This window comes from Astatotilapia calliptera, chromosome 4, assembly GCF_964374335.1.
Source record: "Astatotilapia calliptera chromosome 4, fAstCal68.1, whole genome shotgun sequence".
Taxonomy (NCBI): Eukaryota; Metazoa; Chordata; class Actinopteri; order Cichliformes; family Cichlidae; genus Astatotilapia; species Astatotilapia calliptera.
This window is the reverse complement of record NC_137425.1, coordinates 24,328,607-24,343,059: the sequence shown is the minus strand read 5'-3', so window position 1 is coordinate 24,343,059 and position 14,453 is coordinate 24,328,607. Positions and strand designations below refer to the sequence as shown.

Below are 14,453 nucleotides of genomic sequence, written 5' to 3'. Positions count from 1 at the left end.
TGCAGTCCACAAAATCACAAGCTGAGCTCTTATTAATGTGGTATTTTAATTCCCTCAGATGAATCACGTATCAAAAGATACAATTCATTTTTAATTTTGCTTCGCAGCAGTTCCCACACAACAGGTGCAGACACAGACAGACTGACGGCAAAGCAAAAATACCAAGAACCACTGGGGAGGCGAGAAGCTATGCAATAGAGGAGGGGGAGAGGGCTCACTGTAGGGTCGTAATGAGAGGTTTGTGTGTGTGCCCAGGTGCACATGTGTGTCTTCTGCTCTATCATTGCACCACTGGCTGTTGTGATTGCTTGACCCAGGGTTTCAGCGCATTACCACCTTAACAGCTTTGTGGCTGGATTTATTCGTTGACTGCACACACACATGCACCCAAACTCACATACACGCATAGATTTGTCGCCCGCAACCAGGTGAAGGTGTCTCTCGGTCAAATGTATGCAGGCTGAATATGAATTTTCAGTTGTTGATGGACATGCAATCGATGTGATAAACTGTTTCACGGAGGCGCAGCCTTTCCTGGCAGAAAAGTGTCTCTTACAGACAAAACAGACACTACACTCACTGGCTACTTCATTGGGTACAAGTGTTCAAGTGCAATTAATGCAGATATCTAATCAGCCAATAACTATCTCTACATGCATTTAGGCTTGTAGACATGTTTGACACAACCTGAAGTTTAAATTGAGTGTAAGAATGTGGAAGAAACGTGATTTAAGTGCCTTTAAGAGTGACATTGTTGTTGATGCCAAATGGACTGGGCTGAGTATTTCAGAAACTGCTGATCTACTGGGATTTTCCTGCATGACCATCTCTAGGGTTTACAGAGAATGGCCCAGTAAGTAGTTCTAGTTTATCAGGCAGAAACACCTTGCTGATGCCCAAGGTCAGAAGCCACAGAGCTTTGTGCTAACAGACGGGCAACAGAATGGTCAACAATTGGACAATCCGATTGTTCAGTCTGACGTCACTAGCCGTGTCTGGACCTAAACTCCGCTGCAGGTCCATATATCAAACGATCACTATGGCATTACTGAGAGTTGAAAAACTGTCTAAAGTCTTTCATCTTTAATAAAATGATCAGCATTCTGCTCTACCAGGTGTAACAATTGAGTTTAACATCCAGGCATCCATGAAAATGGAATTTATGACATTTAACGGAGTTAGAAGTTAGCAGGGAGTTAGCTCGCTAGCTTCTATCTAAATACAATATAGCATGTCCTGACTGCGGGGTTTTGGAAACAAATTAAAACGTACAGCTCTGCTATCACTTCCAACATAAATGAAGACAGAAAACTAAAAAGCAGTGACGTTTGTAGGGTTACTGAAGTTTGGCTAGCTGGTATATAATGATGTGCTACGTGACCGCTAGCGACACAGCTATGTTAGCATACTATAAACAAGCTAACTTTTTTTCCACTCGATAAAGGTTAACGTGAGTGTTCTCGGTGCTCAGGAACAAATGTAATCGCATGGCAGGATGCTGTAAAAGGACCAAACTTCAGCCAGGAGAACAACTGAGATAATCCATCCACAATACGAGGTTAGTCATTCATATACTGCTGCATGGGCTGGGCTGTAGCTACATCCTAAGGTTTTAAAAACTGAGCTTAAATAAATGATTAGCGGTAATAAAAGCCGAGGGAGGTCAACAGTGATCACTGACTGTTTTAGGAGCTTTTTGAGATCAAATAGAAGAAAATACATAACATTAAACATGTTAACAACACAAAAGCCATATTAAACGCAGACTACTTTAGGCCCGGAAGTAGGATTCATCGCGTCATCACTGAACAACCGGATAGAAGATTGGAAAAATGTTGTATGGTCTCATGAGTCTTGATTTCTGCTACAACATTCAGATGATAAGGTCAGAATCTGGCACTGCCTTGTGGCAGCGGTTTAATGCCGCAGTCTGCCTAAATATTTTTGCTGAATATGTCCATCCTTTTATGACCACAGTGTACCCATCTTCTGATGGCTGCTTCCTGCAGGATAACATGTCATGTCATAAATCTCCAATAATTTTTAAACTGGTTTCTTGAACCTGAGTTCACTGTGCTCAAATGGCCTCAGCACACTCCAATAGAGCACCTTGTGGTTGAACGGGAGATTCACATGGATGTGCAGCTAACAAACCTGCAGCAACCGTGTGATGGGATCATGTCAACACTGGCTGAAATCTCTGAGGAATGTTTCCAGCACCTTGTTGAATACGTCATTAGCTTAAAAGGCAAATGACAGTCCAACATGATGCTAGCAAGGTATACTTTATAGTGGCTACTACTGTCAGCAGGACTGATAGCCTGTTCACACTCCCAAACTATCACATACTGAACCCTGGTCAGGATCTGTTGCCTTTACATTGTAACACAGTGAGTTCCCTTTCAGTGTCATTTTTCAATAGGGTTCGATAGGAGTCCCTTAACATCTGACTGCAGGGGAAAGTGGTCTGCTGGTGTCATCAATAAGGGAGCACTAACCAAAGAGTGTCATGGTAAACAAGTTAATGTCAGAAAAGCAAACAGTGATAGAAATTATAGAACTGAAAAAGAATGGTAGGTTTGTGAAATCGTAGGAGATCTCACGCTGGACGTCGATATTAAAGAGGTACCTGTGTGTTAAAATATGGTGTTTCTCTGTGGCACATTGTGAGTGAAAATGTCTTGGAATCCCTCTGGATTAATCATTCACTCATCGGAAAAGCTTCCTTTCTCATGGCTTGTTCCTCTCATCCTTCCATCCACCACATAATAATGCTACTACAGACTGTCCTTTCATTACTGGTCTTTGGTCACATCAGTGAAGTGGTTAGCTCATGTGTCATATCTCGGGTTCTCCTCTTTCTCCTATATAACAACACACACTCACACACATACTTTGGCAGATATGAGGTAAATGGCTGTGTTTAACAATGGGATAGTAAAATGAGCGAGTCCCCGGTGTGACTTAATATCATCCCTCTGTTCCCTCTGGATATCTTCTCACTCCTGGTTTTGTCCCTCTCCTGCAGTGGTCATCACTCTGTCTCTGACCTCTTTCCCATCCTGTGAGTTAATAACAAGCTTGCTTGGAGACCTTTGCTTGAATCCATGATTTCTGCATTCATTTTGTGCTTCCATTAAAGGCAAGCATGTTCAAGGTGAATGAACAAGTGCTTCAAAAAACACATGAAGACAGATTTGCTTTTACAATAGTGTGAAACTTTAAAACTATTGAATCTGTTAAAGAAAGCAAATCAAATGTTCACCTTGTGTCGCTATTATGGAAATTTTACCTCCTCGCTGACTGTCAGACTCATGTGACATTTAAACACAAGAATATCTTTTCCTGTCTTTTTCAGCTGTCTCTATGATCATGTACAACCCTTGAAAGTTTTACATTCTGAGCATAAACCAAACAACAAGCCCTCATTCCAAAATGCAAAGATGCAAGTAACATGGGCCTACAGCAAACATAAAAAAAAAAAACAGTTTATTACAGTTACATTTAGATCTTCTTCAGTACTGTGCACACTGTCTCACTACAATAGCTTAATAGGATACTTGATTAAATTTTGTTTTTCTGAACTTTTCTATTTCAATATAAGAATGATAAGTTTAAGTACACAGGCAAAATATTGGATAATTATTATTCGGTTCAGAAAATGTATATTATGACATAAAAAATATATTTCATTTAAGAAAAAGGTATACAGTATTGTCTCTAAGATAAATAAATACATTATGGCATATAAAATATCTGATAAAAGAAGAAGATGTGACATGTTCACTGACTTGCTGTGAACCGGAAACTATATACCTCATCATAGAAACAACCTGATAGCCTGACAGTACCAACAGTATCAGTATTTGCTATGATACAGCTATTAACTGTGATAAATGTGCAAAAACTACAGATCTGTTGCTTTCTGTTGCAAATCTGTGGCCATCCACATAAACATAAATTCACATTAATCAGAAATAAGAGAAGAATTATTCATAACACAAGGGAAAAGACCCAGGGAAACCGAGTTAACGATAAAAACCGATAAAAACCCTGAAAACCATAAATTTCACAGCCGAGCCTCAACTCTCATAACTTGGTATCAAACAACTTACGGACCAGTACCGGTTGATGGCCTGGGGGTTGGGGACCGCATAGAAACACATTGAGCTCATCCACACAGACTGACTCAGATGTATTGCACCATGTTGGCAATCGGTGTGAGAGTGATTCCAGTCACTCCAAGTCAAAACGTGATTGGTCAGACTAGACAACCTGGGCAATGGCTTTGCCTTTGCAAATGTACAATTGGTCACCATAACTACTCCAAATGGGTTGACGAATGCAAAACAATTCACAGCAATTACCGGCAACCCCTTATTTTTGCTGGTCTCAAGGAGGTTATCCTATGTTTACTCTTAAAGGGAGTGAAGCATTAGACGAGATAATGTGATGTTGCTGTAGTATCTAAAAATCTTCTGTTGGTTGTCTATGTAACAATACGTATATACTGTATGCAGTACTGGTCTTGGCTGATATTAGCTTTGTTTACTGATATCAGCCTAACAGAAAGCAGTGGATGATGTTTATCTGCTGCGTTGATTTATGTCTGGCAAAACTGTGACGAAAAGTAGAAATACTTTAAAACAGTTAAATTACTTTTATAATGAGTATGTTTCCATCTCCTGGCATAACATAGGAAACAAAACCCTAAACTGACAAAATGAGATATTTTATTTTAAAATGAGCCTACAATAATGAACAATCTAACTGGCACTTCTTTGATTTTGCTTTTTTTGGAGGGAGTAAGTGGTTTTGCTTGTTTGTTAATAAAAATGCTGAAAATGAATATTAATTATTTTAATCTGGGGTGATATTTGCTTAGACTTAGAAAATTGACTTGATTGTTTTTTTTAAAATAAATTTTGCATTACATGAAAAATTTGCACTATTACCATGAAGCTGTTTGCTTTATTATAGGATGGACAGTTACAGTAAATACCATGTGATCAACCTATGTCACTTCTATTCTGCCGATTAAAGGGATACACGTAACATTTCTGAACATTTATTTTCACATTATGCCTTGAATGTGGTGAAGACAGTCAACCAGATTTCCGAAGGATTTCTCAAATAATCCTTGGACTAAAGAATTCAAATTCACGCAGTTGTTTGATTCGGGTAATAAAATGTGCCAAGCGATGCCATCTTTCATTGTGTTATTGGTGGCATGGTGCAGTTTAACATTAACAAGTGCTGATGTCTACTGCTTCTTCCTTCTCCTCCTCTTCTCCTCTTCATCATGCTTTGGGGAGGTTGAGAGGAAACGCGGCGATGACAGGATTTTAAAGAAGCTCTTACTCTTAACACCCAACAGGCTATCCGGTCAAACCAAGCACTCCCTCTCTCTCACACACCCACACATCCACGCACATACACCAACCCCCACCCCCACCCGTTCTCTGTACTAGAATTAGCCACTGGCTGCATTCCAGTCAGATCCGCTCAATATTCCACCCTTCCAAAAAAAAAAAAAAAACCTCTCTCTTCTCATTGCTCTCTGGAGGCCACACATTGCCACAGTCATAGTTGTGTCACAGCAATCAATCACCCATCAATGTGAAACAGCTACACTGATGCAGAGAAAACACAACGCAACCTCACTGTCATTTCCTCCGAAATCATCTGTCCTTTGGAATCTCCATCCTGCTGCCTGACCTCCATCCTGTGGTCTTTCGCTCTTTCCCACCCTATCACCATATCCATTGCTCCCTCGTGGTTGCAAACTTCACACCCATTATCACCTCACTGTGATTCACTCACTTTATTCATTACCGAGCTGGTGACCTTCTCAGCCATGTGTTTTCCCATTTCACATATGTTGAGAATAAATACTTGAACATTCAGAGAATGACTTGGACACGGAGATGGGATGTTATGGCTGTGAATTGAAATGAGTTTCAAAGACATGTTTGCAAATAAGCAGGGTTATTCTCACAGAAAAGAAACTTTCTTCTTTTTCTGTGATACAACTCCATAGTTTGACATTTCTCTCTGGCTGAGAGCACAGGAACCCCACCCATCATCAAAATCGTTGTTTGCAAGAAGCAACCAATCAGGAAAACGCTGTCTTAAAGGGAGTGCTGTCTAAAAGAGAGAGGATACTAGGTAGGGAGTTGCACAAATACCCAGTCATGCAAAGCTACGCTAGTAGATTTAGTGGATAAAATGTAGAGCTGGAAATTACCAAAATGAGTCTAATAAAATTTGGTTGCACTGCTACTTTGGTTCTGTTGGAGTTGCATGCTAGCCCTATAGTCTGCTAAAATCAGAACCAACTTATTGTCTGAATATGTAGGTGTGGCCAGTAGAAGGTTAGCTTAGCTTCACATAGAGAATACTACCCAGAAAAGCAGCTTTGTTAACTGGCTGCTAGCTTTAGCAACTTTAAAGACATTTATCTCTCATTTGGCAAAAAACTTAATTTCCTCAAAAATATTTTTACTTAACTCTTTAGTCGATGCCCAGTATCATTCATCTATTGCATATCACTTCATTCATTGTTTTACTTTTCTCAGTTCCTACCTAGAGTTGGTCATGTCGGTCTGCCCTCCTTGACTCTTCTCCAGCCCAAGTTTGGTGAAAATCCCCACCAGCACCATGATGGCCACCACTCCACAGATAATATACACAATCATGTGGGTCCGATCCCGGTCCGGTTCCTCCTGGGCTTCTGTAACAGGTGCCACCGGTCGTCCCGTGTTTGCCCACACAGGTGTGTCATAATTTGAACAGGATGTCTGATCCAAACTGTGGATTTTGAACTGGCAGCAGAAGCGGTAGAAGCAGGAACCGCAACAGAACAGGTAGATACCTGCGTTACAGTTAAAAGGTGGGTCCCACTGGCCCATCACATCATAGTAACCCCAACAGCGGTTATCCCCAGTCGGACCTGCTTGCTCCTCTGTGTCTGGTGTCGGGGTTATTAGCGCTGCTTCTGGTGACGTAGATGGTTCTGTTGTCTGGTTGTTGGAAGAGAACTGCGCCAAAGCCTGACCTGACGGCTGAAAGTTCAGACCTCCCAGAGAGATCAAACCCAGGAGGACGGCTAAAGATAAGTTCACCAAGAGTGGATGAATGATGGCAGCCATCTTGGTCTTACTCCAGTATCTTGTGATGTTAGTCCTGATGTGTAAGAGTTAATGACAGTTCCAACTGAAAGCACCTAGGTGTTAGAAATAAAAGAAATAGAGAGTTAAATATCCTCCTTGCCCAGAGCTGTTAGTTATAGCAAATAAATGAATCTTTTTGCTGTGCAAGCAGTGCAACTTAATGAGATACAGTATCAGTGAAACAGGAAGCTGAAGAGGAGAGATCAAGAGATTTTTCCCAGAGTGATAATCTGAAGAAGCATTTTAAAAAAGCCTTCATTAACTAGTTATTAAAATTCCGATTTACAGAAAACTAAACTGTCACTGTGGGAGCAGAACAAGTGAGGAAAAAGAATCTCCCATTTTAACATGCTCCTAGCTAAAGTAAACGTGGGCCCTTGTGAGCGGAAACTCACATGCAGAGACACACGATAGTCCTCGGCAGTTAAATACGTGTAGGTGTGTGTGTCAAAGCGCATTCTAAAATTTCTGTCACCTTTTACAAAGCCATATGTCATCGGCAGACAGCAGAGGCGGTTGTAGACAAATCCAAAGCTGGTGGCTTGGAGGGAATCCAGTTTAGGAGGCCGCGTTACCTACGGATGAACTCGCCTCTGGCATTTCTGACAGTAAGCTCCCCCGCAGAGTGAACGAATAATCCGCAAAAAGTGGGAAGTCTGGGGTCCTGATGTTGCTAGCTGTAAAGGCAGATATCTCTGAAACCTGCAGGCAGTCATGGGTTCCCAACTTTTCACTCCAAAGATGGACTCATATTCCGGTGTGGGGAAAAAACTCTAATGCTCGGCAATGGAGCCAAATCAGTTGCGATATCATTAAAAAGAAAGAAAAGGGAATAAAAAAAACTCTGATCAATAGTTTTTCACTTAAGTTGTCTTCGTCACCCACTACTCCCTCTTGAGATTTAACTTGCATCCATCATCCTCTTACTCTCACCGTCGGCGCTCACAGAAAGCTTTTTTATTTTTGTAGTGGGCATCTTTTTGCTGTCACCTGAGTCCACTTTGGTGGGTGTTTACTTCCTCTCCTAGAAGCGCAGCTCCAGTCTTTCATCCACTGAAGTTTTTGTATTGTTAAATATTCAGCTTTTATGACTAAAGACAGTATTGGATAGTTCCTTTCTATTTCCAGTCAGAGCCAACAGGTAACAACAGCTGTTCTGTTTTTTTGGGGAAATTACTCCAGGGTCTCGTCAAGCTAAAATCCTGTGGTGATTACAGTCCAAAAGCGTCCCTCTTGCACCTGAGGCGTGTTTTCGCGTACACGTAATCTCACATTCACTTTGTGAACACATACAGCTCCAATCCCCCTGGTGATAGCACACTGTCAGTGTCAGTCTCTTTTAAGCGACCCACAAGAGTCCAGTGGTTTTTCGTGCTCTGCGGGCACCGGGCTCCTGTTGCTGCTGCTCTGTGTGTGCTCCACTGAAACCCCTCCTCTCCGTGGATCCCAGGGTCTCTAACAGACCCAGGACACCAGCTGGGTACTCTGTCTATCAGCCCGCTCAGTCCTGCCCTTCAAGTGCTTAGGCGAGGAGAGATGAGAGAGAGGGGGGGAGAAAGGGGAGGGCTGATGTTGTGATCTTAATGTCTTGGTGCTGCTGCAGCCGAGACTCTGGAGTAGCCGTGAGAAAGATAAACCTGTCGGAAATACTTGACCAGGAGTGGAGTGGTTTGTTCTTTAATGGCTGTGTCTGCTCCTGTGTTTGGCTCAGTCTTTTCTTTTCTTTCTTTACACTCTGATCTCGCTCTATCTTCTCTATTTTATAATTTTCTCTTTTTCTGTCTCTTCCACAACTTACCTTACTGTTTGCCCACAGCCTCTAAGTAGGGCTGTTTGTTGTTGCTGAGGAAATATCACTGTGAGGTCAGAGAGCCCGTGGACTGCCCTTTGCACTTTCAGCCAGCGCACTTGCACGAGCCTTGCTGGAATAAATATTCCCGCAGCCCAGCTGGATGACAAAGACAAGTGGAGATGCGACAGCCAAACAGCAGAGTGGCACCGAGGGCAGATCAAAAAATATCCTGTTTTCAAAAGAAGCCCCCTTTTGGAAATATAGAGCTGCGTGCAGCAGAAGAGCTTCGCTCTTGCTTGTTCAACTATTCAGTTGGCAGGTTTTTCAATTTTTCCGTTAGCATCAATGTATATATATATCTTTTTAATTTGTCTTTTTTCCCCACTGAGAACAAAAAAAAAAGAATGAATTACAAAAAAGCTTAAAGCATTAATATGCAACAGTTTTTAAGCAAATGTTGCACATTATCCCCCAATTTTCATACATTTTGCTGTCAATTAAGTCCTTTGTCCGGCTGCAGCTTCTTTGAAAACAGGCATAATTTGATATATATGTATAGGAATTTTATATATATATCATATGTATGTGTTTTCACTGGTGATCTGCTTGTGGGATGCTCCAAACAGAAGTGAAGAGCAAAGGAGACGCTATAAATGCTCTTTTTATTCCATGTTTCCCCGTTGTTGTTGTTGCTGCTGCTTCCTCATCAGTGTGTATTCCATCCTTTCCTCGTCGCCTCACTCTGCTTGCAGCGGGTGTATCCCGTCCACTGGTGATGCTCGCAGTGCTGCTGCTGCTGCTGCTCTGGCAGGACCAGATGACAATATCCCGCGCACTCTCGCTCTCACTCCTCCCTCTCCCAAGTCACTCCTCCCTCTTTTGCTCACTCCTCCCCTCCTTCTCAGCATCTCTCTCTCTCTCTCTCTCTCTCTCTCTCTCTCTCTCTCTCTCATACACACACACACACATACACACACACACATCCATACTCACTCATATCTTTTGTGCGCAAATGAACACAGCTCCCGCTTGCTGACTCTCCCTTTCACTCTCCTCCTCCCTCATTATGTGTCACTGACACTCTCTCCCTCTCTCTTTTTCCCTCCTCCTGATTTTTCCTGTGTTTTTGTCTCGGCCTCGTCAACACTCACTCTTTGTCCCTTTTGTTTCAGGTTACCTCTATTTCTGTCCTTTTTCATCTCCGTTTGCCTTTTGTCTTTCTAACCTTTTCAGTTTCTTTTATCTATGTCCGGTGCCCTGTGCCTGGGTTTTCATTCTTCCATTGTTCCTATGCTTTATCCACTCTCTTTGCCCATTTTTCCATGGTTCTCCCTCCTCTGTGCTGTTTTCCTTTTTCCAAAATGCCACAGTTCAACATATAGGAAGAATTGATGCTGACTGAGCAGCACGTTGTAATGTGCAGGAATGCTGGTGTGTTCATCTGCAATGTGTGCGTGTTTGTGCCTCAGCGTAATTACTGCGCTAATACCTCTGCACAGTTCGTCTTTGTGTGAGCATGTTTGGACCATGCGTGGCACTGCAGTCTATTAGGGCTGATTTAGGGAAAGAGCGAGCGGTGGTTGAAGTGAGAAAGAGAAGTAAAGAAGAAAGGAAGGAAGGAAGGAAGAGGAAACAAGACTTAGATAAACAGAGAGGAAGGAGAAGGAGGAGGCAGGAAGAGAGAGAAAAGAGGGGAGGAGAGAAGAGGACAGCGGCTGCCAAAGAAAGAGGGTGGCTTGACAGAATAGAGCAGGGGGAGGGAAAGAGAAGAGGAATTATCATAGGAAAGGGAGGGGGATTAAGAAACATGGAGAAAGCTAGTGGAATAGGAACTGACAGAGGGATAGTAGGAGTGAGGGAGGGAGCGAGAGATATACATAGGAAGGGAGCAGACAGGTAGGAGGAAAACCATCTCAAGGGAAGGTGACATTGGGCGTGGAGAGAAAGAAACAGGAAAGGCAGGAGAGGAACAGGGACGGACAGTCTCCAAGAAAATTTCCAGGATGAACTGAAGAGAGATGGCGAAGCAGACGATTATGAATTTTGAATACTTACAGATTTAATGCGGAATGTGAGCCAGATTTTTAAAGAAGCAAAAGAAGTAGTGCCTTTGGGTCTGGCTTTGAAGGGGCCAAGCATCATCATTTTTGCATAAAAGCTTTAAAGCTTTCCTATACTTTCCTTCTCACCCCCTCTCTATTTTATCTTTGTTTATCTTCTTATCATCCATTTTCTTTTCCCCTCTCTCACACATTCACTACAGACTCTTGTGTTTGAGTCACGCTATCCTTTGTTTTTTTTCTCTTTTTTTTGCCCCTGCAAGCCCAAGGCTCATGTTCTCTTGCTGTGTGTACTCTGTCCAACCCTCTCGGCCTAAATTCGCTTAAAATCTCTGGCAAAGCGCGTCAGGAGTTATGTCAAAGAAACACACATGTGCCTACTTCAAAGGTACACGAAAACATTCATGCCGACACGCACGCTCCGGTGACTTCACACCACCGCTACGTGGCACAAATCAGCTAATCCTCCTCCTCCGTCCTCCTGTCTGGCAGTGTCCTCAGCATATTTTCTCTCATTTAAAGAAGGTCATTAATTAAAAGGAAAGAAAAAAAATTCAAAGTCAGTGTGATTGAAAGCTTGGTGTGCTTTCAGATAGGCAAGATGCTGCTTTTCAGTGGTCAGAAAGGCAGTGAGACATAGGTGCACAGCGTGTTGGCTGAAGAGCAGGACAGGAGGCAAAGAGGGATGAAAATGGATGAAGAGGTACAAAGATGGCCCCAGGGGAACGATGGCGGGCAGAGAACAGATTGAATGGGAGATCTTAAATCACTTCACTTTCTCTCTTCTTTTCTGCATGGCTATGGTCTGACAGCACGCAGACTCCCATTTCTGCATTGCATAGCTTTGCTCTTTGGTGATGTTACCTAGGATGCATACGCATGTATTATTTTCTCCCTTAACAAGGACAGCCTTACAGTAACATTTAAGGACCTTTGTGTCAGATACTGAGAATGCCAGCGCACACATTTGTGCTCTACAAAAGACATTTGATTTACAGAAAGTTACAATGCACAAAAGTCAACAGCATGAATGTGTTGATTGAACAACTTGAACACATCTCTGCAGAACTGCCGTGTTACAGTTTGGGTGAGTCTGCTCAGGTAACCTTGGGTTCCAATAAAGTCAATTTTGTACTCAGATGCTGAAGATGCCAATTTTTTGTAACCGCATGGACTTTTGGGTTTAATTATCAACTACCATACAGATGTGTGTTAAGTGGACAGACCATCAGTTCAGGTCTGCGAACTAAAACTCTCCTTAGCATTAATTAGATATAGCAGTGTATGTAAAATAAGTTCACCGTGCTGATTAAAAACGTTCCATTCTTTTAATGTAGCACGATGTTTTATTCTGGGAAAGTAAGCACAGTGATTTAGTCAAATAACAGCAGTTTTCATTTAATCACTTAACCTTATTCATTCATGCAAACTCACTCATTGCTCACTGCTTGAAGCTTCTCTTTCCCTTCCAACCAACAGCTCTTTTTGTTTGCACTGTTTCACAGCGAACAGTAATCAGGGCAGTTTGTGTAAAACATGGAAATCAGCTTTTGATTGGAGACAGTTAGCTTAATGCAAACCTGTCAGACTTTAGGAAATTTTGCAGCCTGATTGTTTCCAATCGTACAAATAAGCTACTTAGTTCAGTTACACTAGAGTAGAAACAGGATGGCAACGTCCTTGTGATTAGTGGAAAAAATTAGTGGAGTGTTGCCCAGTGATTGTGTTGGTTTTTCTTAATTGGAAGGAGTTAAGAGAGTTTGGGACCAACTGGTTGATAGTGCAACACCCACAAGCTCAGAGCGAACACTTTCAGAGTCGCCAGCCGCGCACACATCAGCAGCACCACAAGACCTTCATTCTTGTTTTAAGCCAGCGAGGCGTGATTGTGGATGCCGCTCAGGTGCGTCCACCTCCCCCGCAGCCGCAGGCCACGCCCTCCACATTTACTAATACCTTACTAATGCTTAAAAGTGTGACATTATTATAAAGTGCTACCAAAAAGAATTCCATGTCACCTTTACTTTGTGCTATATATTTCATTTAAGGAATCTTAAATTCCTTAAAATAGTCTTTGCAAAATTTGTAAAATAGTCTTTGCAGACAAATAATATAAAGTCTTTCACTCATTTCATTGTGTCTGCATGATGGATGTGAAACTGGAAGCAAAATAATCAACAGCTGTCGGTGCGTCTTTGTGAGCTGGATGAATACGCTGACATGCTGTACAGGCTCGCTTTCATGGGCGTCTGAGTCAGTGTCACTGCAGCACACATGCAGCACTCTTTGCAGATGATTTCTTCTTAGGGAACATTATTTGTGTTAAATCAAAAGTATTTGCAGACAACAGATGATGATCCGCTTCGAGGGACAAGCGCTTCACCTTCTGTTGTGCCAGGCGTTTGATTTTTGTTGCATGTCTGCCTTTTTGCATAGTGTTACTTATCCAGAAAATTGCAGGAAACTTCAAGCTGCACAGTGCAGAGAAGAGCTGTGACCGGCACATGCCGGCATGTGGCAGGTCCTGGTTTAGGGAGCACTCGATTTGCTTTTACTTTGGGTTTTAATCAGCAGAGCACACATTTTCATTATTGCTCCAGAATGCTCATTTGTTTGTCGGTTTGTTTGTTGGTGGTCAATAAAATTAGACATGAGTGCAGTCCACAGTGAAAGTTACATATTTTTGAAAGAATTCATAACATCTGGTTCAAAGTTTTTTTGTTACTGGTAGCTCCGGTTTGCATTGTATAAACAGGAACTGCTGCTATAGTGAAATGAACCTAAGTCCATCAGAAGGATCATTTTCAAAGACAGCAGAAATGTCATCTCTTCTCACTTTTCTCTTTGCCTCTATCTTTTCATCCTCCTCGCTTTTCACTCTTCCCCTCTTTTTCTCCCTTACGTTCCTCATCATTCACTTCCGTTCTTTACTTTCTCTTCCTTCCCTTTTCTTCACCCTTTGGAAAATTTCATTTCAAATTTAAGGAGGATAGAAGCGTTTCCTCAAAGCTAACCTCAGTTTTCATCTCTGTCACCTGCCATCTCCGCTGCCACTTCAAACCACGTCTCCTCTTTACTTTTACTTTATCCTTTCCTGAGTCTGTCTCCATCTCTCACCTCACTTTCTTTCGTATCCTCTCATCAAACTGTCTCCCGTGTCTCTCAGATTCCAGTGCATGTGCAGCACCACGCCACTCCTGTCAGTTCCACTCTGTTTTTCCTTGTAATGTAGCATTCTTTCGGCACCGTATCACTCCTCTTTTGCTTGCTATAGCTAGGCATCCTTCCTTTAGTCTCTCACTGTCACTGACTGTCACTCCCAAAGGATTGTTTCAGGGCAGAGTAAATGGATGGAGATACATGACAGCAAGTCAGGCCAGGCCATGAGAGGATGCACGGAAAAACAGATACTCCAAGTTACACAAATTC

At 42.3% G+C, this 14,453-nt stretch overlaps 1 protein-coding gene across 1 annotated transcript in view; it reads right to left on the bottom strand.

The window, feature by feature from the left end:
* The window catches only part of LOC113021122 (protein shisa-8), a 135,356-nt gene extending 125,554 nt beyond the window's left edge, over positions 1 to 9,802 (bottom strand). The window contains exons 1-2 of the mRNA XM_026165583.2: positions 7,648 to 9,802; positions 6,586 to 7,225 (exon numbers count right to left, since the gene is read on the bottom strand). Of these exons, the coding sequence (XP_026021368.1) occupies positions 6,586 to 7,151 (566 nt within the window). The 5' untranslated portion in view covers positions 7,152 to 7,225; positions 7,648 to 9,802. The remainder of the gene's footprint in view (positions 1 to 6,585; positions 7,226 to 7,647) is intronic.
* Positions 9,803 to 14,453: the final 4,651 nt, after the last annotated feature.